Source organism: Typha angustifolia, chromosome 8 (assembly GCF_048772165.1).
Source record: "Typha angustifolia cultivar Huaian chromosome 8, ASM4877216v1, whole genome shotgun sequence".
NCBI lineage: Eukaryota > Viridiplantae > Streptophyta > Magnoliopsida > Poales > Typhaceae > Typha > Typha angustifolia.
In genome coordinates, this window is record NC_133246.1 from 15,618,205 (window position 1) to 15,645,881 (window position 27,677).

At 39.5% G+C, this 27,677-nt stretch overlaps 5 protein-coding genes across 7 annotated transcripts; 2 read left to right on the top strand and 3 right to left on the bottom strand.

Moving 5' to 3' along the window:
* Positions 1 to 2,332: 2,332 nt before the first annotated feature.
* On the top strand, positions 2,333 to 6,363 carry LOC140764387 (protein ETHYLENE-INSENSITIVE 3-like 1a). The gene is made up of 2 exons (XM_073102941.1): positions 2,333 to 2,532; positions 4,032 to 6,363. Exon 2 carries the CDS (start codon positions 4,095 to 4,097, stop codon positions 5,994 to 5,996), a length of 1,902 nt encoding a protein of 633 aa, XP_072959042.1. The 5' UTR covers positions 2,333 to 2,532; positions 4,032 to 4,094; the 3' UTR covers positions 5,997 to 6,363.
* Positions 6,364 to 9,997: 3,634 nt separating this feature from the next.
* Positions 9,998 to 11,422, bottom strand: LOC140765071 (protein PHYTOCHROME KINASE SUBSTRATE 4-like). The gene has a single exon (XM_073103988.1). The coding sequence runs from the start codon at positions 11,420 to 11,422 to the stop codon at positions 9,998 to 10,000; it is 1,425 nt and encodes a 474-aa protein (XP_072960089.1).
* A 401-nt stretch (positions 11,423 to 11,823) lies between these two features.
* LOC140765578 (presenilin-like protein At1g08700) lies at positions 11,824 to 17,362 on the bottom strand. 3 transcript variants are annotated; one of them, XM_073104728.1, is made up of 2 exons: positions 15,851 to 17,362; positions 11,824 to 12,638 (listed from the first exon to the last, which is right to left on the bottom strand). In XM_073104728.1, the coding sequence occupies exons 1-2, from the start codon at positions 17,225 to 17,227 to the stop codon at positions 12,519 to 12,521; spliced, it is 1,497 nt and encodes a 498-aa protein (XP_072960829.1). In that variant the 5' UTR covers positions 17,228 to 17,362; the 3' UTR covers positions 11,824 to 12,518. The 3 variants fall into 3 exon arrangements, with proteins under 3 accessions (XP_072960829.1, XP_072960830.1, XP_072960831.1); XM_073104729.1 differs by lacking the exon at positions 11,824 to 12,638 and adding an exon at positions 12,659 to 14,831; XM_073104730.1 differs by lacking the exon at positions 11,824 to 12,638 and having other exon boundaries at positions 15,736 to 17,362.
* Positions 17,363 to 18,798: 1,436 nt separating this feature from the next.
* LOC140765437 (transcription factor MYB60-like) lies at positions 18,799 to 21,101 on the top strand. The gene is made up of 3 exons (XM_073104524.1): positions 18,799 to 19,188; positions 19,550 to 19,679; positions 19,841 to 21,101. The coding sequence occupies exons 1-3, from the start codon at positions 19,056 to 19,058 to the stop codon at positions 20,412 to 20,414; spliced, it is 837 nt and encodes a 278-aa protein (XP_072960625.1). The 5' UTR covers positions 18,799 to 19,055; the 3' UTR covers positions 20,415 to 21,101.
* Positions 21,102 to 22,439: 1,338 nt separating this feature from the next.
* On the bottom strand, positions 22,440 to 26,466 carry LOC140765438 (NADH--cytochrome b5 reductase 1-like). Its single transcript, XM_073104525.1, has 9 exons — positions 26,184 to 26,466; positions 24,381 to 24,522; positions 24,197 to 24,287; positions 23,995 to 24,072; positions 23,597 to 23,677; positions 23,411 to 23,500; positions 23,211 to 23,276; positions 22,956 to 23,042; positions 22,440 to 22,766 (listed from the first exon to the last, which is right to left on the bottom strand). The coding sequence occupies exons 1-9, from the start codon at positions 26,287 to 26,289 to the stop codon at positions 22,674 to 22,676; spliced, it is 834 nt and encodes a 277-aa protein (XP_072960626.1). The 5' UTR covers positions 26,290 to 26,466; the 3' UTR covers positions 22,440 to 22,673.
* Positions 26,467 to 27,677: the final 1,211 nt, after the last annotated feature.

Consider the following 27,677-nt stretch of genomic DNA (forward strand, 5'->3'; position numbering starts at 1 on the left):
AATCCCTAGATACCCGCTGCTTACAAGCCCAATGTACCCTTATTTATCCCACTCTTAGTTTTATCTCTCACACATGCATTTGTTTCTTTGTGCCTTCAAACATGTGAACATTTCTTCTCTCTAAGTACTATCGCATGTGCTACTAATCCAAGTTATATAGTTTGGGGCATTGAGCCAAGGAAAAGGCAAGGAAATTTAAGCAACATTGGAACCAAAAAAGATAGAGCTAAATTTAGAGGGTCAAACTGCAAAATATTTTTCTCCTCCGATGTGAGAAGAAGTTATGGTTGGTATTGGATTGATCGTTCATGCCCATTTGTGTCCCACTATCATTATTCTTGTGGTTGGCAAATTTTTTTCATGCCAACTTAGGTGGGTCCATTCATGCAAGATGTGTTTATCTGGTATTTGCCATATGTTTAATTCTCAATAATTGCTTTATTTCCTCTTACAGGTTAAATCTAAATGAGTACGAGAGTGATTGTTTTCATTGCTGTTTGATTGGAATATTAGAGGAGAACCTTCTTCAAACAAACACAACCAATCATGGATTCCTTTCAACTGTGGCTCAAATGGCCATATATTAAGTGCAGAGTAATTTAAAGAAAAAGAAAGAAAGAAGGGGATCCAAGTCCACTTTGGCATACTAGATTTGGCAGACGATTAACCAGCCAACAAATATTTAATTAAACTAGCCATTAACATCAGCACAAGTTGCTTGCTATATTATAGTAAAACCTCACGAAGCTTGGGCCATAAGCTTCACGTTTTATCCTGCGAATAGAATATCAATTTATTCCAAACAGAAAACATTTGCAAAAATCCTCAAAAAAGTATCCCACTTGCCCCAGGTGGCGTCGTCCCATTAGTTAGGGAACGCCCCCCTCGTTCTTATCCGTGGTACATCAAACGAGCTATACCCGTCCTACTTACTATTCGGCACCGATGCCTTACAGCCTTAGCCGTTCAATTCCTCCGGCACGAAGAAAAAGCCTGCTATCGTGCACCACCAAGTTGCCCAATTTGTCGTGTCACTACGTTTCCCTCCACAGTCCAGAATCCAGATAGATACTTTTTTATGCAACAGCGGATATAATAAATATAAGGGATAAGATTAAAGCCTCAACGCCGACATCACCTCATTTACATCCGTGCGCCTTTAAGTGCGCAGGTTAACCACTTGGCCGACTCGGATACTCCGCTATATTATCAAATCCGCTATCCAGCTGGGTTATGCTATCCCGGATAGCGACGACTCGAATAGGAACCGTCCAATATTTATGCCAGTGATGGGAGTTTTTGAGTCAAGAGACACGATGGACGGCTGCGATCGGTTCGTACTGAAATCGTACGGGTCAGATCTAATCGACAGCCAAAGGCCGCCATCCGGCCATCCCACACACACAGCCAGATGAAATTTTGACCGACTCTTTGCAATTAGAAAAAGTTTAATTAATAGTTAATTATCAGGTATCTTTTGTGGAGAACAGTAGACCACGTGACCACCGATGAGGCTATATGAGACCGCGTTGGATAAAGTTTACGATAAGAACCCCTAAAAAATTTCTAATTACATGGGAATAACTAATTAAATTATCTTATTCTGAATTTATTAGAGGCAAGGACGTGTGGATGGGATAGCTTCTGGTGGAGGGCTCACAGTGCTGTAGCTTAGAAGGCGGCTGCGGATTCCGAACGCGCTATTAACTGAATTTGATGATAGTTACTGTTTCGAATTTACCGGATTAGCCTTGGTTTTCTTCCGTGGTTTTGTGAAAACCGCCGCCCTCCCATGCCCAAGCTAACCTTATAAATTGACCATTTAAAAGAAAATTAACCAAATACGCTATACGTCGTGTTCATATTATTTTACATCTATATCTACGTAGCGCAGTGTGAATAATAAAGAATCAAACTTCCTGAAATATTTTTCAAAATGCAGGTTTAGGGTTAAGTACTCTATGTATGTTTCGGATGAGGGACGTACATTCTAACTTTCTATAAGGTACGTGTAAAATAAGTTTCGTAGACTTCGTTTTTATACGAGAGGGCACAATGGTAATTTAACCGAACCTTCAATTCATGCAGGCAACCTCCGCGAGACAATTTCTGCACGTTTATGCGCGAATCTAACGCTTTGTCTACGATATTACCACGCCCTCTTTCTTCCCAGTATCGCGGTTAAAAGGTACGCTGTAAGCCGCGTTTACCTGTCGCTCTACCTATTTTTACCGCCTTCACTACTCGACACCATCGCCATCACATGCTCGCTTCCCCCACCTCCACCAAAACGTAGAAGAGAGAGAAGTAGTAATGTAGTAGTAGTAGAAGATACCACCTTCGCCTTCTTTTATTATATTTATCTCTCTCTCCCTGCTCCCAAGCCCACATCTTTTAATCCCATTCCTTCCTCTTCTCTCTCTTATCTTCTCTGTTGTTTCAGAGCCTGGCAAAGGTTTAATGGAGTAACAACTTGAGAAGCCCAGAAAGGGGGGAAAAAAAAGAAAGGAAAAAGAAGAAGAAGAAGAAAAGGTCTGTGCGCCCACTCTCTTTTGTTATCTTGATCTCTATAGTTTCCTTTTCTTGCTTTCAGAGCTTCCTCGGTGTTTCAGCTTCCTTCTCTGCTACAGTCGCTTCTTTTCTTCCTTCTCCCATCTTGGTCTCTATTTTTGTTCACTTTGTTTTCCGTTTTTTTTTTCCTTCTACCTTTTTCTCTTGGGTTTTTGAATCTGGATCATTTCCATGGTGTTTAGAGGGAAAAGCTTTGATTTTTGGGTCGGTCGTTTGGCCTTCAATGAACATACCCCACTGCGAAAAGCACGTATTCTTACCTAAATTTATGTGTTGATCTCCACCCAAGCGTTGCAGTTGTTATGTATTAATTACGCCCAAGTATTTCGGTTTCTGCGGAGTGGAGGATAAAGTCGAATTGGTGTCGGATACTCCTAATCTCGTGTTGGGCCTTTTTGATTTGGTTTTATTCTAGGGGAAACTTCTCGGTATTGTATCATTTGATCAGATCCATCGTCTAATTTGGAAAGCTGCAATCGATTACAAAGTTGCTTATCCTTGGTAATTAAATTCATAGAGGAATAGATTCGATGGATTTATTTTCTTTAAATTATAGGCAATATTGTCGAAAGAGTTTGTTTCATGCTTCCCTTTCTGAGATGCTCTTTTTCTTTCATTTGGTTCTTTGTTCTAGATATAGTCAGATCCGCTTCATTTCTATTATTGCTGCTCTATTTATTGTTAGCTATGATTTGGGTGGTGCTTTGTTTGGGTGCAGAAGAATGAATTATTTATTGTGTTATTCCTACAAATCCTAATAAAGGACTCTTCTTTCTGATTATATGTTCTTGCTAGCTTTTTGTGATTCTTTTTACATCATCATGTGCTTTCTTTAGAATAATTATTGTTCTTGAGTGAATGGTTAAATGAATTCCACCCTTTTGCCGAAGCTTCTTTTGGAACCTATCTAGCTTCTTTTTTGGGGATGGTAGGGGGATCTTTCTTTCTTTTTAATTTTAATTTTTTATTTCCTCTGGTTTCTTTTGTTGCCTAAAATTGGTGCTCAAAGAAAGTGATTCTGTTCTTTTGAAGCTCACTCTAATGTTTGTCGACTCTTGTGTATCATTTTTAATTTGTAATTAGTCTCTCTCATGACAAATTATGAGAAGGTCCCCTAAGCTATCGCCGAAGTTAACACTAATTTAGTTCAGATATTACTCTACCTGTGTAGACATTTTTCCTCTCGTATCAATTCTTTTTCTCGAGGTTCCATGTCCGGGATATTTCATCTGAACTAATAAATTTTCGAAAGGGGCTTTGGTGATGACCTATTCTACTGCATATCTAAAGGAGAGAATCCTTTCGATCTTCTTTATATTATCTCAAAATTGATAGATATAAGTTCTCTTGTTTGATGCATATTTCTCCTTAAACTAACTTGTTAACTGTTGTTAGATGTGTTCCTTTTTCCATACGGTATGTCATCCTCTAATTTATATTTCTTATGCTCTTCCTTGCAGGACAATTAATCAGCCGTTTTCAAATCTCTTTATCTCTAGACCTGATCATTCGTGCTGTTTGTCATGATGGGCGGGCTACTAATGGAGAGCACGGTTTATCCTGGAGGCCACAACTTTGTGCAGCTTATGCCATCTAGCAACGAGAAGAATATAAATTTTGGCACTCTCTTTCGTCAGCCTTCCACAGCTGAGTCCTCTATGGTTGACGGAGATCTAGCGGACGCTCCACCGGATAACTTTGCTGAGGTTGCTGATGAAGAGAGCGACGAAGATATTGACATTGAAGAACTGGAGAGACGCATGTGGAGGGACCGTATGCGGCTGAAGCGATTGAAGGAGCAGCAACAGAACAGGAACAAGGATCAGGGGGACGCTTCGAAGCAGCGGCAGTCCCAAGAACAGGCACGCCGCAAGAAGATGTCCCGTGCTCAGGATGGGATCCTCAAGTACATGTTGAAGATGATGGAGGTTTGCAAGGCGCAAGGCTTTGTTTATGGCATCATCCCTGAGAAAGGCAAGCCTGTCAGTGGTGCCTCTGATAATCTTAGAGGTTGGTGGAAAGAAAAAGTTCGGTTTGATCGAAATGGTCCTGCAGCTATTGCTAAATACCAAGCTGATAATACCATCCCTGGATCTAACAGCGAGATGAACTCGGGCACTGCAAGTCCTCATTCACTGCAGGAGTTGCAGGACACAACGTTGGGCTCTCTCTTATCTGCTCTCATGCAACACTGTGATCCTCCTCAAAGAAGGTTCCCTCTTGAGAAGGGAATTGCTCCACCATGGTGGCCAAGAGGTAGCGAAGAGTGGTGGCCTCAATTGGGTATACCAAAAGATCAAGGGCCCCCGCCGTATAAAAAGCCCCATGATCTGAAGAAGGCTTGGAAGGTTAGTGTCCTCACTGCTGTGATCAAGCACATGTCTCCTGATATCGAGAAGATCCGTAGGCTTGTGAGGCAGTCGAAGTGCCTCCAGGACAAAATGACTGCCAAAGAGAGTTCGACATGGCTAGCGGTGGTCAAGCAGGAGGAGGAGTTGTACATGAATCTCCACCCAGATGCCTGCCCTCCCCCATCCTCAGGGGTTGGTGCCATGGGGGCCATATCCTTTGATAGCAGCTGCAGTGAGTATGATGTCGAAGGTGTCGATGATTGCAAGAGCAATGATATACTAAACCAGAAAGCTGCTGCAGATGGGAATCCTTACAATGAGAAATTTGTACTACCATCTCCGATAAAGGAGGAGAGTGATGCGGAATTTATCCAGAAGAGAAGTGCTTGTGATCCTGAACTCTTTCTGGACAAACGTGTCTATACCTGTGATAATTTGCAGTGCCCACACAATGATTTCCACCTTGGTTTTCTGGATAGGAATGCGAGGAATGGCCATCAGTTCATGTGCAAGTATCAGAATAATCTTTCACAAAGTACCGGGGGGTCAGCCACTTCCATACAGATGCCTGAGAACAAACCCGTCTTCTCTGTGACTTATAATACACAGGCAAATCCGAGTGGACTTGGGTCTAGCGTCAATCCTGTCAATATTTCTGATTTCAGTCTTCCTGCTGATGGGGAGAAGTCGATCAGTGACCTGATGAATCTGTATGATAGCAATGCCAATTCAGGCAAGAATTTGGATCAGGATGGATTTACTGTTATAGATGGACCTGATCCTCTTCAGCCAAGAATTCAAATGGAGGACTTCTTCGCGCAGGGAAGTGCTATCGGCGATGGTATCTTTGAAGAAATGAGCAACTTAATTCAGCAGCAGCCGCCGCAGTACTTTATCCGCGAGGACCTGACACCACTTGAGCAACAATTTGGGAACCAACGCGCTGAGATGAGTACTGCTGACTTTAAATTCAGCTCTGGTTTCAACATGTCTGGCATGGATTACCCTGATTCATTGAACAGAGGAATGGGGGAGTCGTTGCAGAAGCAGGACGCATCCAACTGGTTCTTCTGAAGAGCCGAAACATCCTACGCCAGATGAACTTCGGGGGGTTTGGATCATGTAGTCATGCAGTGGAGTATACATTTCTAAATTTGGGTTCAGGTGATCTCCTCCCTGCAGTTAGTTGTACTGTACTTCTTTCTTTATTTTTATTTTTTTACCTTTTAGAGCATATCTATCTATATATCTTAGAGCATGCTCCTGAGGAGTTCTTGGAAGAATGTGCTCTGGGATGCATCTCAGTAGACTTGGTAAAGTATAGGGTTGTAGGTCATGTTTCAGTTTCAGAGCTGATAAATGGGTAAACCATATGATCAAGTCCTGTGTTCAAACTTCCCTTGAGGTGATCAACTAAAATATAGCTTTATTGCTGTTTAAATTACTGTTGCTTGTGTGAATTTGAGCTTGTTATGTAACTTTCCATGGTGATCAACCAAGATTTCGTCATTAGATTGTATTCTGGCTGAAACTTTCATCCATGACTTTGTATTATTCTCAGTCCATTGCTGTGCACATAAAAACCCTACTGAAATTTCCTGCTTTCCTAACATGTAGAACGATGACATTCCTGCTATTCTCAACTAAACGAGAAGTTGGACGCTTTATTCTTCATATTTAAACTACTTTTAAGACCCTTTTCTTTCTTAAATTCTTGATAATCGAACAAGTAATCTGCGTGATGCTGTCAAGCTTCTTTCCTGCTCACAAGAATCTCACCTTTTGATCCAACTTGTCACACTTGTGACTCTTCACATGCTTGCATAGTCTCAAAGTGATTTTAAAAACCTTTCCTCTTTCACATGAACCAAAAAACCAATTGCAGTTGGATAGCAATCCTTGCAATTTTGACACCAATAGGAAACCCATTTCCTTCTCCCTTAGAATCAATGATGGGTTTCTTAGTTGTGCTTCCGTTTTTACTTGTTCAATTAAACTCATTCAAGTGATGCTTAACTAAGATAATATGAAGTTATTGTACTTTATAGTGTAATGTAAAGGTTTGGACCAACAAATCTTTGCCGGTTTAATTCACTTTATATCTATTTAATTTCTAGTTCTCGCTCAACAGCATACTTTGAATATGGAAAAGGATTTCACACCAAACTCAATTCTATCCTTCATAGAAATTTAAAGATATAGTTAGTATGCAACCATAAGAGATAAGAACACTCTAGAGACGACGACAGGAATAAGATATCGTTATAATTCGCTTAAATTAATATGAACTATATATGACTTTTCCACCTAAATTTGTCTTTTTTGACCAGCTTATGAGATTATCTTTCGAGCCTTAGAACGTAATTATCTAAATGATGGTGACATGGCAAAGTAGTGCATCTTGTACTCCATTTTGTATGTCGGCTGCTAGTGTTGCATGTCAATATCATTGAATTGTTTCATTTTTTAAAAAAAAAATCTTCTATTGACCAAAATTCCCTTGATATTATTATCTCCTAGGTTAAATGTCGTAAATTTAAAACTATAGTTGATTTGACAATATACTCATTATATGGTTAGTCGAATTTAACACCTCTCCATTTGGAAGACGTTACCAACTTACCATTAAGTTCTTTTTTGTTTAATAACCATTTTAGGGCGTGGCTTGGTATTATTAATTTTTTAACAAAGTATGAGCTGAATTTATAATTAATAAAAGAGGGCTTATTAGTAATAGAGTAAAAATACAAGGTGTTGTTTGTAAAATTTCTTTTTTTTTTATATTGTTGGTTAAAAGCTCCAAAGATTAAGGCCCAATTGAGTTATAGAATGAATTAGACCAGAACTGGGCCAAACCTAATAGATCTAAGCGAATCCAGCATTTGCCCTGATTTGGTTGGGCCAACACTCTTGGTCTTGAGTAAGGCCTCCATCCAAATGGGGCCCATATAACCCGGTTGGCATCTCCTCGTCGGGTGTGCCAATTGATATGCATCATAGTATCAATCATACTCATTCGATGACTCTAATCATGTCATAAAGAAAACATATATGATCGTAACATTTGAACGGACATGATCCGAAGTCAACTTATAAAGAATCAGTCAGCACTAAATCTCAATTCTTTTATGATCTAACCGGTTATAACTATTTCCTATGGGACGAGTTGATGCATACGGTCATGTGATTGATTCACTGAATCATACACCTTCTTCGTCATCATCATATCACCATCTAGCAATGTTAATACACTTACTATAGTGTCAATTTGGAAGAGGAGGGATGGGTAGGCGTGTCTCACGAGTCATCAGTTGGCATTACATAAGGAATGGGGGGGTGGAAGTAGAATAGTTTGGGTTATGAGTAGTTGGATCTATTGACGGTCACTGAATCTTTACGTGGATTCGTAGGTCTCCACGTCACCCTGATAGACAAGTAGAGATGGCACTATTTATCCAATGAAAACTTCCAGCCTAAAAAAGGGAACATGCCACATGCTATATGGGTTGTGGTCGGTCTCACACTCTCACTACTCCTAAACCCTACTGGATAGTGGACACTGCCACTTCACGAGGAACCCCTACGCAAAGAAGAAGAAGTACTAAGTTTTTAATTTTAAGATCAAGCTTGGTTTGATGAGGCTTAAAATTTTCATTCAGTTAGAATGACGTCTTACTAGACCGACACTGTAGGCCTAAATCCAATTCGATCCTAGATGTTGAGTTAATATTTAATAATTTTTCTATTATATATATATATATAGAGAGAGAGAGAGATTAAAAGGGGCTTAAACCAAGCACGGATCTCGAGGCAGGCATGTGGTGCTCATGTTGATCCAATACATACATCCTTACTATTGTTCTCGTTGATGCGAGTGCTTTCAAATGGGTCGGCATTTTATGTCAAGTAAAACGCCGACTCTTTCAGGGTCTCTCGGATCGGGTAGATGACGTCACAGTTGAGGAGTCTGCAAGTAATTAAATTAAATAGTGCATTTTAGCCAGGGTTAGCCAGGTTTGGGAAGAAGCTTGGTTTAACCAGAAGATCTCCTAGTTTAATTAATATTAGGTTGTGGGCCCCAATCTTGACCCTGCGTTTCATGATGCCAAAAGCTGATGCGACAGACGAGAGAACAGCATTGGTTATTAGATCTACCGACGTGTTTGTACACCAATCACGTAACGAGACTCATTAAAAATTAGTTAGGCTGTACACGTAGGCCTATCTTGGAAATAGAAAATGATTAACAAATCTAATATCGTGCAACTCTGCCACGCCACCGTCCGACAACAATTTTCACTTAGCTTTTTGGAAAAAATAAAATAAAAATAAAATATCTCATATTTCTTTTTATTTATTTATTTTTTAAACTCAACGTCGTCTCGTTTGCATATGTTTTTATATTATTTGGTTTGCATAATTTTGGTTCGATTTTTTATTTTTCGTTACCTCTACACAACTTATCTACATGCGAATTAATCTTGGATTTTTTTTTATTCACGATTTTTCCCACGTGCAGCCTTTTTTATTCGTCCTTGGAGATTATCCTCAGATAGCAGTACTGAGCTATCAACAAAAGAGGTGGATTAAAATAATAATAATAAAGTTTACCTCTCAGATAGCACTCTACTCTTCTGGACCAGCGACTTGATACTTCAAAGTATTTTACATTTTCTTTTGTGAATTTTATACGTAATTTGGGTGATTTACTGTTTAGTTAAACATATTTAATATCTTATATTTTAAATAAAAATCACTTTACTTGTCAAATTTTAGAAGAAACCTTATCTACAAACGTTATTACTTGATACAGCTAAGTTTGAATAAGAATCTTATTATTACAACTTAATCAAAAAATTTAAAAAGCATAATAATATAAAATAGAGTTTATGAAGGAAATTATATATATTATTACTAGGATCTAATACTAAACAAAAGAATACTTAAACACCAGAATGTAATCCAAACATCTAAATCACTCACAATAAATCCCATCACAATTCACAAAACAAACAATTTAGCTGCATATGCTTGCATGGCATTAGCCAACGTTGTCACAAACCGAACCGGCCGGTCTACCTCGTCTGGACCGGCCGGCCCAGCTTCGCCAACTTCGTGACCCGATCCGGCTCGACGGAGTAAACAGGACGGTGCTTATCCGGCACGAATCGGACCGAGTTTGGTCGAACGCTGACGGCCTCCTCGCAGCCACACCCCAGCATCGAGCCGCCGCCGCCGCCGCCTCTCCTCGTCGCACCGTCGCCCGCCATGGCTGCAGCGAACCGGTCATGCTCGGATTGGATGAACCGGAACTCGCCGCCGAAATCAGACGCGGAGCTGGAGAAGTTGGCCACGCTGTTCCGGTCGAAGCACCCCTCCGCCGTCGTTACGCTCCACACCACGCTCACCTCGCTTGGCGGGTACACCTCGCTCGCCGCAGACTCTGCCACGCTCCGCCGGGACCCGGCGCCGAACCTCGAGGTGGATGTCTCCTCGAGCGAGTCGCGGTGGCGGTACGACGCCGGGTACGACGTCGAAAAGCTCTCGATCTCGAACAAGTCCGAGCTCGCGTCGCTGGCTACGTCGTCGTCGCCGGAGAAGGTTAGCCTCTGCATCGACTTCCTCAAGACCGCTGGTTCATCTCTGGGGTGGAAGACATCCAGGGAATCGCGTGGGGGATCTTCCTTGGAAGTCTTCGCCGTTGGTTTTAGGACTGGGAAGGAGAACCCACTTGGATTATTTACCGGTTTTCCGGATTTTACTATCTGTTGAGCCATTTCCATCGAGAAAGGTGGCTTCTTTGGGGAGAATAGAGTGGAATTACCAAAATAGTTCGCGTCTTTGGCGGATAAACCAGGAGTTATCTTCACCTTTGTAATCTCCCCCGTCTCCAATTCGTGCTTCATCTCTCTGGGAATGAAGCCGAGTTGCTCCTTAACAACAAAGCCATTGTTGGCACCCACCAAGTTCGAGCAAGCCGGGCTCTTGGGTTCGTACCTCTCCTCCACATCGACGGATTTCTTGCCGGCGCAGGGGCAGTTCCGGCTAAAGATCCGCCGGCCGGGGGAAGAAGGCATCTTCGTCTTGTCCTTCGACGGGAAAGTCCTCACCTTTATAGCGGCAGAGCCAGGTGGGTTGGATAACAGCCCAGATCGGCTATTCCAGCTCGCCTCCGAAGAGGCCGTCGGCGTCGCTAACACCCCATTACGTGTGCTCCTCCCATACCCGTCAATGGAGGAGACGGAGGAGTCCCGTGGGTTGGCGGTGGAAAGGTCGCACCTTTCGCTGGGGTCCTGGCCGTCTCGGAAGTAGCGCTCAGCGTCGAAGATGCTGAGCTCGGTGTCGTGGCTGCGGCGGGCGGAGGTAGAGGAGATCGGTGGTTCCCGGAGGTGGGGTTTGGGGGGGAGAGAGAGGAAAGGAGAAGGGTTGGAGTGCAAAGGAGGCCTTCCATTGGGATAGAGGCTTCTATTGAAGCTTTGTGTTGATCTGTACCTCTCCATCTTCTTTTAAGAAGGAACAGAAAGAAGTGATGAGGATTGAGGAGTTTGGAGCAGAGTAGTACAACTTCTCATGTGTATATATAGTGCAGAATACTGGATTGCCTGTAATATCCATTGCAGGAATTTCCTGCAGCCGAGGTTTGGGAAAAAATATATATATATATATATATATATATCCACATTTAACACCAATAACATATACATAATAAGCAACTTGAGCACAAAACGAGTGGTGTTCAACAAAATTTTCCTTCATGTTTTCAAATAAAATTTAATAATTTAAAATGTCCACATGTCAAGAAATATGGAAACCATTTATTTTTACTACTGGTTTACAAATATATAGCAAATATTCGATTCTTAGCTTGAGGATAAAATCCATATCTCCCTAAGTAATGCTGTGTCAGAAAAGTGCGCTGCTGATAAAAAGAGCAGAGTGGCAGTCATAGATATCAATCCCCATCATGGAATAATTCTCAAAATCCAAAAGATAATAATGTCGAGCTCCTCTCTCCTAGAACCCAGCAAGAACAATGGAGAACAAAAATCCTTTTCTATCTTATCCTCATTCACCAAACAGTTCAAGCATGATCCTGTGGAAAACATTCTTCCACTTGGCTACTTCAGCGTCCACAGCTCAATTGGATTGGGCCCAAAGTGCTCACTTCCTCAAAATGACACTATTAAGTACTTCAAATGCCCTATTATAAATTCTTGCAGATGAAACACTTCTTTGGGTCAGAAAAACACAGCTGTTCCTTGCTGTGGTATTAGAAAAAATGCAAGTCTTCTATGTCCTCTTCTTGCATTCTCTTAGCATTTAGTCAATGACACATAACTGTTGTAGGCCATGATCAATTGTAATCAAAAGATTTATCAATAGTTCTCACACACTAACATTTGTCCCAAGTGGAACTCACATGTAAAAGTACAGCATCACAGAGTCAGCACTTGCACAAGAACTTCAATACTCCAGAAGTTCAGAATGTTATTCACAATTAGTTACATTTGCCAATCCAATGGTGGCCAAAAAGACAGAACAATTAGAGCTGGACAATGAATAAAAGATTCCCTAAATCTATCATGAGGACAAATCTCAAAGAGTTCTATCCATTCTTTTCTCCCTACTGGTCCAACATGATATCGACCAACAAGGCTCTTTCTCTCTTTCCATAGCACGACTAATTAATGTTCGACCAGTTGTAAAGTGGAAATACTGCCCATAAATACAAAGAAACAAACTTCAAATTACAAACATATATTGTCATACTCCATCCTTGACATGGAATAGAGGAGTTATATCACTGAATAGGATATGATAACACATTAATTGATGCCTAATTCTTGACTCGCAAAACTGCAACTAGAAACAATTTGAAAACTTCTGTATTGAGCAAGCTGTAACTTCAGTAGCTCATTAATTAACTGGTTGGTATTTTTGGATGTAGAATTAATGCATAGAGGGAGCAGAGCAGATAGCAAAGCACAACTGAACATTTACATGGATAATGAACACTTCTAATGAACTTCTATTACTATATCAGCAGTTATCAGGAAAGGTACCTTCAGTAAGTTCAAAGAGCAGAAAGAACAGGGAACTATAAAACACTGTTACCCTGGCAGAAATAGGTAATTTTCTTGAAAATTAACATCACCAAATAAGAAAGGAAACTGGATAATTTGGTTTGTTAAACAGTAAACCAGAGTATTAGGTAACAAGTTGTATAATCTTTAGATAAGTATCACATGATTTTTTAATTGGCAGCCTTATTTGTGAGAGACTGGACCAGTTAGGCTGTTTTGTGCCACAGGCCAGCGATAATGCATGTATGAATATTATATAAGATTTCATGAAATACTTGACATGACACCTACGATTAAATAGAATAACAAAGATGACAGCACTCGAACAACATTAGAAACAGAAGATCTTATGTTTAGAATAGAGCAGAAACACCACAGCAAACTACTTGCATATCATTACTGAAGTATGATGAACTATCTTGAAATTATGAAAGTTAGCTAATGATCAAGAGTAGCACAGATTGTCCTCACCATGGTAGCCTTTAATACAAGGAATATTATTTTAATAACTAACCACTTTACCTTTTGCAGTATTTACTCAAAAGCATTAGAAGTTCACAAGATTCATGAAACTTGATGTCTAATCAAATTGCTAACTGTGGCGAGTCAAGACAGAGACAAAGAACTAATGCATGGTAATTATCACAGGCACATAGCTAATGTTCAACCATACACACTCAGGACGGTATAGTTGTTAATCTTGATGAAGTACCATATTAGAATTGTAACATGTGCCACTTTGTCAAGGGCTGACTTGAACTTACAAGTCAGTCACAACCATTCAACCATTATTAATAATAAGCAACCGTTACATGTCTACCGTAGATTTGAAGTTATACTTAACTTCAACTCTATGTTTGTAACACTCAATCATTCACCATAAATATCATTGCAGCCATTTTTCAGCAAAGATAATGTGGATATGCTTTGTGACTATAAGAGGCCTTTTTCTGGTATGACACAGCAACATTAGCAGGCTTATGATGCAATCAATCCATAGCCCATGTTATGCACAAGAATTCTATAGTGATGTGAAGAAATGTACAAAAGTATGATGAAGTAAAGATCATATAACTGAAAATTTTGACAAGTTATTAAGTCAACATCTAGAAAGAATTATTCAGCAAGAGCTAACAGGGTAAAAGAAAAAAACCTACGATTGAAAATTCAAAAAGGTGAATCCTATTATCAATCAAGTAGTAGTCAACAATATATTGTCAATTACTGTGTCAGCCAAAATTACAGAACCCCATCGAATGAAAATTTTCTGATTCTATTCTATAAGCGCTGCCCTATACTCAGATACCATTATATTCCAATCCTACTCCAGCCATCAAAACCCATAATATCATATAAATCTCATCCATTTATTACCAGAAGAGCTTCAGGGTTATCAAGAAGCATTGCCAGAAAATCATGAGTCTCTGAATCTCCTCTGAACTCATTAGCCATCACACACCACAAAATACAATCAGGTAGTGCAGAAAATCTTGAAGCGGTCCCAATTCAATTCTCCCCCTACAGCTTGGGCCTTCACCACCCTCAGAGACAACTCTGGCTTATGGTCGTCATCACCAGGAACCTCCGGCTCCTAGCTGTTGTCATCATCAACCAGCGTGATCCCTTACAGAGAGAAAAGTCTGACCCCTCAAAAGGGTGCCATTTGGTTGACGAGAACCAACTACTCCATGGGTAGGATGCAGAAACAACATGGGCCTGGGCATGGGCATGGACAAGAATATATCTTTTCTTGCAATGGTTCCCAACCCGCCTAGAGAAATGCTGCCAGCTCCACTCGTTCCCACAAGCCTTGGAAATGGATCCACTGTGGGAATGTCATGACCGCCGGACATCAAACCAGTAGGCATGGAATCGAAACATGTGGCACTACCAGGTATCATTACTCCATTAGAAAACGATAAGAGCAATATCAAGAAGAGAGAAACCATGAAAGAAGTAGAGAGAAGCGAGCTCGATAGATAACTTAATATGTGACCAACAATATAAAGGGGAGGAGGGAGGAGGGAGGAGGTGGGAGAAATGAGAGATCCCAATATTGAGCACGTGATTAGATATTTACTATTTTCATTTATTGTCTTATTCTTTTATTAAAAGTTTGAACTCTTGAATTACTGTTTTTTTATGGAACTCAAAACCACTACCTTCTAGAAGTTGTTGTTCAAACTATTCAAAATATACTACAAATTAAAGCATTAAAATGAACTTTATGGCCCCATGGGTCTTTTACTTTTAATTTTATGACCCATTGTTTGAATTTTGTTTTGTAAATAATCAAGACTACAAGCACTACAAGTCTGCTGTCTGCATGAAGCCAACAGAATTAATTATAAAGTGAAACAATTACAGAACAGAACATAGCATATCAATTGAAAGAAATTGAACTGACAAGATCTCATAGTTTACATAATTCTAAGTCTAACCCAGGTGCAGTTGACCACAGTGAGTTTCACAACAAAACCTTTATAACTTGATCACTATCCCATTACATGAAAAATGCACTTAATACATAAATGAATTACTGGTGATGAATATCTACTGAATGTATTGCTGATTTGATGACTAAACTGGAAATTTTGAACTGACATATTCTCTACTAGTCATGTAAGATCTCAACCTCCATATAGCTAATTTATAAGGTTTAAAGAAAAAAACAGAACAATCACACTGTTCCAACATACATGAAACCAACAAAAAGAGAGAATAAGAGATAACATGAGAAGTGAAAAGTTAGTCACACTATGAGATATCAGTATGAGAAAACAATGGGGTTTATGGTTTTATTGTGTAACACTGCAAAGAAACAGTAAAGAGTTAGAACATCACCAAGTTGGTTGAGGTCCCAACCACAAACGGTTCCATCAGCAGCCGAGTCAAGAAGTAGAACACTACTCCCAGAGTTATCGAGATTGGCAGCGCAGGCAATGCATGCCGACAAACAGACAACAAGATGAGCGTGCACCCAAGCCCCGATATTATGGCCAGATAACAAGCATAAACTGTCATCAGATCATACATCGCTGCCCTACCAACAAGAACGCTATAGAAGACGAAGTCCCCTAGTCCCAGCCTGACGCCCCTTGTAGTATCAAACATCTCAACCTCTGAAGAAGGCGAGGACTGGGAAGACCGTCCCCTCCTCCTCTCAGCATTGCCATCCCTGTTGTCGCCCCTGGAAACTAAAGGGGAACTCTCTCCCGCAAACCTCTCAATCTCTACAACTGCATGATTGGAGACAGAGTTTTCACCTTCAAGATTCTCCATTTCTATAACAGAACGATCTGAATTGGAATTTCCAGCATTGCCGCCAACCCCGCCGGATGATCCACTGGACATCATCAAAGGGGATCTTTCTTCCTCAAGATCCTTCATTTCTATGATAGCACGATCCAAGTTAGAATTTTGACCAATACCAACATGGTGATTTCCCCTTGAAATCTCGGGATCAACAGGCTGGAGCTCCACAGCACCAAGAGAAGCAACATCAACAGCAGCAGAGGAGGAGGACGCCGCAACTGTAGGTCTTGCCTCATAGACTAACGCAGGGAGATCGTCGTCCCGGGACGACGCAAGCTCGACAAGAATCCGCAACGGTCCTCTGGGCGCGAGTACGGCGACGAGATCATAGGCCGCGAGAGCGAGGAGTAGAGTCCAAGTTGTCCATTCCGGAAGCTTCGCGAACCAAGCGGCGACTATGACGGCGATGACGACCATGTAGGACTGCCGGAGGATTATGGGCACCGCCGGTGAGAACACCGAGAGTACACCGACGGCTGCAAAGTTGAAGAGGACGAGGAGGAAAGTGACGGCGTCGAGCGGGATGGAGAACTGGCGGAGGAGGGAGAGGAGGATGGCGCCGCCCATGGAGGCGAGGACGAAGAAGGCTGAGAAGCGCATGTAGTTCTTCAAGAAGTTGGTGAAGTGGTAGTAGTAGAGGAGGACGAGGAGGAAGGTGACGACGGTGACGAGGAGGACGAAGACGGCGGCGTTGAGGAGGGCGCCCTCGAACTTCGTGGAGGAAGAATCGGAAGGGGACTCGAGGTAGACGAGAGTGGCGGCGGTGATCGGAGGAGGTGAAATAGAAGAAGGGGAAGCCGGGGAGAGCGAGGTGAGGAGGAGAACGACGAGGAGCATGCAGATGGAGACCGGGGACATGACCCCGATGATCTCGACTCCCAAGGCGTCGATGATGCTGTGATCCATTGGTGGGTCGACGGGCGGCAAAATCTTTTTGGGGGTGATGGTGGGGGAAAACTCAGAGGAAGGGAACCGGAAATGGAATTGGCATTCTTCGAGTTTGGGGAGACGAGAAGAGGAGAAGAGGTCTTCTTCTTTTACCTTTTCTGGTCAGTTTTTTTTTTGGGGGGGGGGGGGGGGGGGGGGGGGGGAGAGAATTATACACGTCTAGGTCTATTGGGCCAGATGGGTTGGGCTTTGGGCCTTGGGTAAGTGTTGGGATAGGGGCGGTCTAATCCAACTCCTTATCGAAATTTATATGATGTAAATTGGGAATTTTTTTATTTATCAAATACGTCTTACATTATATTATAATAATAATTATTATTATCCCCATCCTTCTATATGAATATTTATTATCATTTCACCTCTACATTTTTCTTTTAATATCTCAAAAGACCGTGAACTAATTTTAATAGTAAAAAAAAATTATAATACCTAGAATACCTCTAATTTGACTTTAATTAGCTCTCTTTTTTAAAGTTTTTTTACATTTATAGCTGTTTAACTTATCTATAGAGACACTAAAAGCAAAATATATAGGCATTCTGAAGAACACCGTATATGAAAATGTTGGATTAGGGGTTATTTCAATAGTTAAGACTAGATGCATGTATTTATTAGATGAAATAAAAATGAGTTTAGCTTAAAAGTTTGGTAGGAGATGATCATGTAAATAATAATAGAAGCAAAAACTTAAGGTTTCTTTCTTGATAAATTCAAGATTTGTCTTCTAGAGAGACAAAAATGTATTAATTATGCTGGTAAATACACTTCACTGAATGGAAGGAATTATATTTCACTCTCTTCCAATTCGTGGATGTTATAAAACGAATTTCTTTTCTTTTTTTTTTTCCATTGGCATAAACTACTGTTGAAACAAGAATTACCCATGATAGAACAACTAATCAATCAAGGTCTGGGAGGAGAACATAAACAATTTTGCCATTATTATGACAAAATGCATTACTGTAAGTTACATGACTTGTAAGGTAATATCACTATCATCAGTGACAAGAGAAGCAATTCCAAATGCTTAAGCCACATCAACTTGCCCTGTTTGGTGACATAACAAACCAAGATATATACTCCTTGATCATCCAATGCTCCATTCAAGCAGAAGTCATAGCAAAGATACCATTTTCAGAACTACCATAATTAATGTCAATTAACTAGTAGAAATAAATGTCTCTGGCACCTAATGGGCTACCACATTATGCAAATATATCAACCTACAAAGTCTTGACATACCGCAGCTTACATTTGTATATCTCCATATATGCTCAGAATACACTAATTTGCATTTCTGCTTACAAACATTGCCAGTTAGTATTCAAAAAGAATATGATCAGATCTTTGTACTTGAAAGAAATGTGCAGAGACAATCCATCAGTTTGATTGAAACATGATCACTTGTCAAGTTACTCGAGCAACAGAAATTCAATATAGTCTGAACTAAAAAAGTGGCGACTGCTCTCACATGTCCACATTTATTGGAGCTTATGACACCTCATATAGACTCTGGTCAATGGTACCATCTTTGGGGGAAGAGATGTTGAATCATGTGAACAACAAGAGAGAAAAGAAATCAAAACATGGCTGACTTTGTAAAAAGCAAAGGAGAAATTATATGAGCCAGAGAGGCAGATTACAGGTGAGGAGACAGTCACACTCTTCAAATCATCCAGTATATAAGCACTCACAGGTTCATGGGACACCTGTATGAACAGAAGAAAAGGAAGAGGAGGAGAGGTAGGAAAGGGAGGGTGGAGTCAGCCTGGCTACCTACCTAGCCATGGGAAGACCTCCTTGCTGTGATAAGATTGGCATCAAGAAAGGGCCTTGGACTCCAGAAGAAGACATCATCTTGGTCTCCTACATCCAAGAGCATGGGCCTGGAAATTGGAGATCAGTGCCTATAAACACTGGTAAAAATCTCTCTCTTTCTCTCTCTCCATGTCCTGAGCTGTTTGCTTTCTTCACACCAATAAGTTCTGATAGATATTGGCTGAATTAGCGAACTGGCTTTCTTCTAATTTGAAATTCCAATCCTGCGCTTCGCTCTCAGATATTACTAGGTAGTTATGTTAATTCTTATATGCTCATGCCTAAAGTTGTCTTTGATGCATAACTCCATTTATTCCAATGGTCTGCTTCTTGCCTTCTTCAACTCTTGGAAGATTTGGCTGAAAACCATGGAAACAATTATTCTGGGTACTTCTACAGGACAACATTATACCAACTCCATAAACATATACAAGTAGAACCTTCATATACCTTGAATTGCAGGCTTGCTGAGGTGTAGTAAGAGCTGCAGATTGAGATGGACTAACTATCTTAGACCTGGAATCAAGCGTGGGAATTTCACTCCACATGAAGAAGGAATGATCATTCATCTCCAATCCTTACTTGGCAACAGGTAAGATTTCCTTAATGTACTTATTACATAAGCCATAATCCTAAAGAAGGGAAGAATAAAAATTATGGAACTTCATTAGAACTCTACCATGACACATGGCAAATTCAGTGAAATCCTGTTCCTTTTTTCTCTCTTCTAATTTCTGTTTGATTGCCATGCAGGTGGGCAGCAATAGCTTCCTATCTCCCCCAAAGAACAGACAATGACATAAAGAACTACTGGAACACCCACCTCAAGAAGAAGATCAAGAAGTCCCACGCCACAACTAATACATCTATGAATACCTCTCATAATAGTCCAACAAGCTATGTCCCCATCTCCAAAGATCACAACATGGAAGAAAAGAACCCAAATAGCCCCTCTACATATGCCTCAAGCACAGAGAACATATCCAAGCTCCTCGAAAAGTGGATGAGATCCTCACCCAAGACCATACAAGATAACCAGGGAGGCACCATCACCAACAACAGTGACAGTTGCAATGCCACGGGAAGAGAATTGCTTGAAGGTAGTCTATATAAAAGTGATCAAGGCAGTGACAGTCACATGAACCACGACAATCTCGACTCAGTGCTCTCGTATGATAATATCAGCGGCATCACCTGGGAGAAGCCGTCAGCTAGTACACAGACTCCCTTGTCCTTTCTAGAGAAGTGGCTTCTTGATGAGGCCTCAGGGCAAGTAGGAGGATTCATGGAGCTCTCAGTTGACTGCTGCCCAAACCCAATGTTCTAATAAGTGTTCCTATATCTTGTCCTCTTAGTGCATGAGAGTTTACCAAGTGCAAAAGCTCCCTCTAATGATCATCCACTACTACTAATGTCTGTGGGTACTCCAATTATCCATTACAACTACTAATAAGTTTACAAGAACTCTAAGTAATAAGGAGCAGTGTTTTAGATAATTAATATGGATCACATATCAAAGATGATTCTGTTTGCCTTGTCTTTCTTTATTGTTTCTGTAGTGTCATGTATGTGAATCTAGTTAGAAAACTTCCCAGTTTTCATGGCAGATTCGGGGGACATAAACTGGGCATCTCTGACAAAACAATCCTGGGTTGCAGAGTAAAAGGTAAATCTCCATTCAACATGGGCCAAGATCATTAAAGTGAACAGGATGTAGCTTGCTGCTTGCACCCTCTCGTGTCAGTCTAGTTGTTATTTTAGTTATAGCTGAAGCAATGAATTTAATATTCATGTGAATAAAATGCGCAAAGTTTGTGTGTCTAAGCATTTATGAGATGATTTAAAGAAACTACCCATGGGGGAAATCTAGAGGGCTAGTAGAAAATTTCTAGACAAATGAAGAAGCTATGGCTTCTAATTTTAAGAATTGGACTCAAGAATGGGATGATAAAGATCTCCCTAGCTATCATGTGTAGATTTATCTTATCTCATGGGGGTTATAGTTTATAGTTCTACCACTGGAAAAGGGTCCACACTCCACAGTGAGCTGGCTAAAAATAATTGCCATTAAAACATGAGAGAGCTTACTTGTTGATGTCACTTCAATGAAATAAATATCAACATCTCATTAGTTAAAATAAATATTATAACGCCCAAAAATATGACGTGAGAAGTTATACCAACAGGAACTGTAAGCATAGTCACAACCTATACTTGGGAAATCAACCAACCATCATTTTTATATCTTTGCACAGGTGTTCATATTTTAGAACCTAGAAAACGAGTATTACTGTCGTTATGAAAGAACAGTACGTCAGCCGACTTACTGCCAGTACATATAGATTGTAAATATCTCCAAACTGAGGGGATCTGTCCTCCCTAGCTTCCATGATAGCCATTAATGAGTTATTGTCATTATCTTATGTTGTCATGTTGCTTATTGTAAAATAACTCAATGACTTTCTTCAAACACTGTAAACATATTCAACCTTCATAATTCAGTTTCCACAAAACAAGTTCTGGTGTCTCCTCCTCAAATTTGAATTTTCGTAGTCACAAGGCATAGTGCTTGTATTGTAAGGAAGAAAGTTGTGATATAGTGAGAAATCAAGAAAACGAAAATATACTTGAGAGTAAATAATTCTAAACTGAACGATGGCACATAAACAATAACTAAACTGAAAAACAGAAGCAAACATCGTAATAGGGAAAAAGAAATTTTAATAGTAAAATAAAATACATGATGTTACGAGTATTTCAAGCTCTGTAGACATCTAATATCTTTGATAGTTTTTCTATAAGTTCCAATCATGCTTAATTAATTTAGAAGCAATTGGGTTTTCCAAGAGGTATGAGCAATTTGTTATGAGTAAACTATTATCTGTGAATGGTTAGTTGTTTCACCAAAATTTTAGATTTGTCACAAGACTCACACTAAGTACTGCTATCATAGTGCTAAGTGAACTAAATTGATAAATCCTAGAAGAGGTAATCAGCCTAGAATGCCACAGTACAGATATAACTAGGGAACCATTTATTTCTATTCAGCATGTTAAGAAGATCAGCTAAATAGTTATCCTAAAATCATACAATAAAATGATTGAAACTTGGAAAGGCCAAAACGAGGGCGTATTCTCAAGCATAAATTTCCTGATGTTGGACAAACCAATCCAAAAGGAAGAAAAAGAATACCACTCGCCCGAGGAAAAAGAATACCACTCGCCGATGTTGGTTCTTCAATAAAACTTTTTTGGAGCACAAGCACTCAGTGGCTTCAGATCATCAACGCTGGTTTAGAAGTTGAAACTGAGAGCACTCATATATCTGGATTCTGGAGGTGGATGGATCACCATGGTAGATGAGAACAAATTTCAGATAAGTTACAAATCCAGATAGCAATGAAATGCAACAGAAATACAAGGCAAATACTTAAAAGTACAATTAGCACCGGTATCACTCATCTGAATGATAACAAATCACTGATTTTGGAAAGCTACAAAACTACAATGAGGAGAAAAATAGTTGTTATTCTGGCCCTCTTCAACAGAGGAATGAGCTTCAAGAAAGCCCAGGAATCCTTAAATTTTTAAAATTGGAATTGCATCTCCTTTGTGTACCCCAAATCATCAAGGTGCACAGCCATCGCTTTGTTCATTGGAGGAGGTCCACATCTTAGAACCTGCAAATCAATAGATTAAACCTCAGACTACAATCTGCAAGCTCTGAAATTACAAAGTATTAACTTCTCTAGGAAAAGCAATAGTGTTAAATGTACTATATGCCCAATTGATACTAGTATCTTAAATTAACAAATAGACGATTGTGTACTTGCTCATTAAAAGAACAATGTTATGTTAAAAGATAATACCTGGATGTCAGGTGCTGGCGCTGGGCAATGAGTCTGAATCATTTCCTTTGACACAAAGCCAACACCACCATTCCACACATCAGGGGGCTGATAAGTTTAAAAAGGAGGAAAAGGTAAACAATTAGATTGACCATAACCACAGGAAGATGTAGAGACCAAAATAAGTAGCAGAAAACAATTCAACAGCTACTTATTATTAGCATTAATACATTGGATACGCTTTATATCAGGAAATCAATTTTTGGAGAAATTGACCTGATTCAATACATAGTAGACTTTGAAGCGGTTTGGATAGTTGCTAGCAAGAGTATCCAGCTCTTCCTGTCCAAATTACAGATTTCGTAAATTTCTCATAACTGCAAGTTGTCATGGTTAAGGCACATCTATTCTAGCAAGAAAGCCAATCCATACTCATGAAAAGTCCCTTAATCAATAATTAAAACGGCTAAAGCTACCTTCAGAAGAATGTCTTCATAAGTGACATTTGCATAAATTAAATGGACGTTTGTTTGGTCCTTAGAATTCTCCAGTATTGCTCTTGTTACCTAAGGCCAAGAAGAATGAAGTTAGGAAAGAAGACATAAGATTGGAAACTGTGCTACCAAGTTGCCATAAGTATGCACGTTCCAGTTGATTCTTACTTGGAACATTGGAGTTATTCCAGATCCACCAGCTAGCATTCCAAATGCTCTGACTTGGCCAGGTTGATATCTAAATCGTCCCTAAAAGCATACAAGGCACACAAGTTCGTCAAACAGAACAAGAGTTTAAAATGTATAAAGTATAAGGGACTACTTATCCATAGCTTTACTGCCTACATATAAATTAAAGCTATTATTTCTCTCACATGGTTCAATGAGATTAATGAACAAAAACTTTTAGCATCTTTATGTTTCAAGGAAATGAGTTACACTCAACTTAAATGTTAAAATGCAAGAAGGAAAAAGAAGAAATGCACAGAATGGGGCTTAAAAGACTGGAGGACACATCTTGTGAAGGAAAATATAAGAGAAAAATACAAAAGAAGAATAATCTGTACCTTCGGGCCCTTCACAGACAAGTAGTCACCAACTCGCATTTCACGAAAATGATGGGACATCCTTCCTTGAGGATACATCTAAATATCAATAGAAAATCAAAATTGTTGCTCTAAATTGTATCTTTCATGGTTTATACATAAGAAATGTGCCATTATTAAGCTCAACAAATGGCTTGGAACATGCTACAACTACTGGGCATACCTTTATAACAAGTTCAAAGTATCCAATATCAGAGTCTAAAGTTGTTGGGGTATATGGTTTAATAACTTCCTCACCAAGGTTGTCCTTTCCCCTATCAAATCCAACATATCACAATTCCAGTTCTGATCAGAATTTACAATGATATCTTCAAGTACAAGAAGCATGTAAATCAAGAGATACTCACCTGCAACTAATATGTTGCCCAATAGGAAGCCCTAGTACAGAAGTAGCCGTGGGAAGAGCAAATTTAAACTTAGCTACATTATGGCTTAGTTGCTGCCGTTCAACGAGTTTGAAACCCTTGAAGTTCTCAGGGTCCAAGGAACCTACAGAAATGAACAAAGGAACTCAATTCCAAATGTCGAAACAAAAGAAAAAAAAAAGAAACAAAGAATACAGTCTAAAATTCATCTAATGCTCTACTAGAGCATAAATAAACAAAGAATTATTTATACTTTGGCTCTCTCAACTATAGATGATTTTCACTTTCATTTCCTCATCCTTTTTTTCTCTTTAACTTGACTCCTTAACTACTCAAAATTATCTAATAGTAAATTGACAGGATTTCTTTATCATATATTTGACACATGACCTCATTATTGACCAAAAGCCCTCTTCTGCTCTCTTATTCCTATTCAATTTTTTCATATTACTCTCAAACTCTTATCCTACGTATAAATCTCACCACCACAACCATTATCACTAATTCTTATAATTCTCCTCCTCTCTTCCCCAAACCTCAAACCTAGATTTATTTCCCACCACCATCACCAGCCTCTCTAATTGTCCTTCAACCCCAACCAAAGATATAAATTCCACCACCACCACCACTAATTCCATTGCTAAAAACCCCTCAATACCCTTTAACCCATCATTGGAACCGCGATGATCTCCAATCCTAGTCAGCATATCTGCCGTGAGAATAGACTTCTTAGGGGCATAATACTTATTTTATTATTTTTATTAACACTGACAGGGGCTGATGATTTTGACTTGTTGAGGGGGTCAAATTATAGAGCAAATAAGATGAGTAAAAATTACCTGAAGTTGAGAGGTTCAAAGTGTTACTATCCCATAAACAAATGAAATCTAGCGAAACTCTTGAGATTTCAGGTTTCTGTACAACATAGTTATCCTAAAATTGTGAAGAGAAGAATGGGTGCTGAAGCTATTACTCTTATTGGGGAGTAGATGAAAGAGGATGGCAGTATCCAGATTTAGTAAAGGATCACGTATCCTCATTACCTCATGCCAATTATCTAACATCCAGCATTAAATTCTAGATAGGAACCAACCATGAATCCCTAAACTTAAATCCTAACATCCTAATATTCAAAGAATTTTTTACATAATTGCCACTAAAAACTTTCAAAATATCATAATTGTGACCGAAATCATAATGCTAGTTTCAAAATATCATTCCTTTATAATATTAAAACAAACTTAGATTAAAAAATATCATTTTGTCCTTAAATGAATCATTTAAAAATAAATTAAAAGTTATCCAATATTTTAGTAGGAAAAAAAATCTTTTTAAAATGCAAGATAAAGATTGTTGGTAAATATTTTACACAACTTCAAAAAGGAAGAGTATTTTATTATTGATATGTGTTTATAAACTTTAACAACAATCTGTTACAAATATTCCATTAAAAACTACCAAATACTCAACAAAATTTAGTGGCAATTAGGATATTTTAAAGAATGTAATGATAATTATGATATTTTGAAAGTTTTCTGTGGCAATTATGTAAAAAAAAAACCTAACATTCAACTATCTAAAATGGAATTCATTGCAAAGAATTTACAAATCAAGAAGCATCATACTAAAATTTACTGGAATCACAAAAGTATCGGAAGAAAGATACGATCTTGACAATAAAAGAAGACCAAGATCAACGGATCAAGATGCATCTACGAAGAGAAGCAAGATCCGACGAATGCAAGTCCCGAGAAACGGATCGGGGCGGAGAGAGAGACAGCATACCCTTCGATCTCTTGCTGGAGAATAGATAGGCAGCGGCCGCGCAGATGGCCACTACGGCGACGGCGACCCCGATCACCTCAACGCTGTGGGTTTGTAAGAAATCCATGGATCGCTCAGTGGAGGCTTCTTGGGGTTCTTCCAATTTCCTCTGTTCCTCATCCACCACTCTGCTCGTCTACTCCTTTTATATACATCTCTTTGACTCTCTCTCTCTCTCTCTCTCTCTCTCTCTCTCTCGTATCTTGATTTCTACTGGGGGTTGGTGGGGTAGGTGGAGAGAGAATAGAGGGAAGAAATGAGACTGGGAGGTGAGAAAAGATTGGAATTAGTTAACACTTTCTTTTCTTGCTTAATGCTCACCCAATCCAAATTTAAAGGAAAAGAGACATCATCCCAGTAATCGGATCCTACCGGCAGATGGCCTGTGACAGAGATTGATTCTTCATAGATATTGTACTATATAATGTAGATTTATTATAGCCTATTTTCTAGTAGGAGAATTGATTTAGTTTTTTAATCTATGAATAAAAGAGAGCTAACAATTTGTTAGCATATTATTAGCTTACAAGCTTACCACACAAAAATAAAATAGTGCGAAAAAAAAATAGATTAGAAAGCTGATCTAACTTTTGTTGCATCTGATGCTAACTCATTTGGAGCTATTCAAAAGTAATTCCTCAAACATGTTAGGCATTTTCCTTCTCGAGAATTAACCAAATTAGTGGTGGTAACTAATAATAACTAAGCATTTTAAGCATTTGAGGGCCAGATATCAGAATTGGAGATTTCAATGTTAATTTTTTCAGATTCGCCAACGGTTTTGGTCGTCAAATTCAACCAGCACCTGGTTTTGGACCATAGATTGTCTTGCTCTAGTAGATGGTTTCGGTTGAAGAGATAAAGAAATAGTGGAGTATGGCAATAAATCTACAACCTAACGCCTTGCAAACTAGATCCCAGATCATTTTTTGAACTTAATTAAATCCAACTTGGGAGTAATGTAGAATATTGGCATGATTTTGGAGTGGAAAATCTATATGGTCAAAAGATGATACCTAGTAAATGACAGACCTACCCATCCATGCCTCGGAAGTCGGAACTCGTGGGTCAAGTAGCTCAAAATGGCCAAGACCTCAAGAAGAGATCATAGAGGCCCACAAAGTGATCCTACCCTGCATTGAGAGTTATCGGGAAGAATGGAGTCATGGAGAAGTCCAGGTACAGGTACTCCTCCTAGCTAGGTTTGCATTTTTCTCCTTTTTGTTTTCTTTTTCTTTATGGTAAATGAGAAACGAGTTCAGTGTGGGAGGGAGCGTGGATTCCTACGTCAGAGTTCATTCACATCGATTGCAGTTTTTTTTAGTAGGGAAAGCAATTAGTTTATAGATATAAACAGTACTATCTTCCAGGAGTTGATTTGCATCAAGAAGAATTGCGTTCTGACTCTGCCTTTCTATTTGTTAAGGGTATCTGGTGATTGCTTTGGTAACAAAT

Coding starts and splice junctions, on each gene's coding strand:
- LOC140764387 (XM_073102941.1), top strand. CDS start 4,095: ATGATGGGCGGGCTACTAATGGAGAGCACGGTTTATCCTGGAGGCCAC.
- LOC140765071 (XM_073103988.1), bottom strand. CDS start 11,422: ATGGAGAGGTACAGATCAACACAAAGCTTCAATAGAAGCCTCTATCCC.
- LOC140765578 (XM_073104728.1), bottom strand. CDS start 17,227: ATGGATCACAGCATCATCGACGCCTTGGGAGTCGAGATCATCGGGGTC. Junction 12,639..15,850: donor TTGGGACCTCAACCAACTTG/GTGATGTTCTAA, acceptor ATTTATGGGCAG/TATTTCCACTTTACAACTGG.
- LOC140765437 (XM_073104524.1), top strand. CDS start 19,056: ATGGGAAGACCTCCTTGCTGTGATAAGATTGGCATCAAGAAAGGGCCT. Junction 19,189..19,549: donor ATCAGTGCCTATAAACACTG/GTAAAAATCTCT, acceptor CTTGAATTGCAG/GCTTGCTGAGGTGTAGTAAG. Junction 19,680..19,840: donor CAATCCTTACTTGGCAACAG/GTAAGATTTCCT, acceptor ATTGCCATGCAG/GTGGGCAGCAATAGCTTCCT.
- LOC140765438 (XM_073104525.1), bottom strand. CDS start 26,289: ATGGATTTCTTACAAACCCACAGCGTTGAGGTGATCGGGGTCGCCGTC. Junction 24,523..26,183: donor CTCCAGCAAGAGATCGAAGG/GTATGCTGTCTC, acceptor TCATTTCTGTAG/GTTCCTTGGACCCTGAGAAC. Junction 24,073..24,196: donor ACTTTGAACTTGTTATAAAG/GTATGCCCAGTA, acceptor ATTGATATTTAG/ATGTATCCTCAAGGAAGGAT.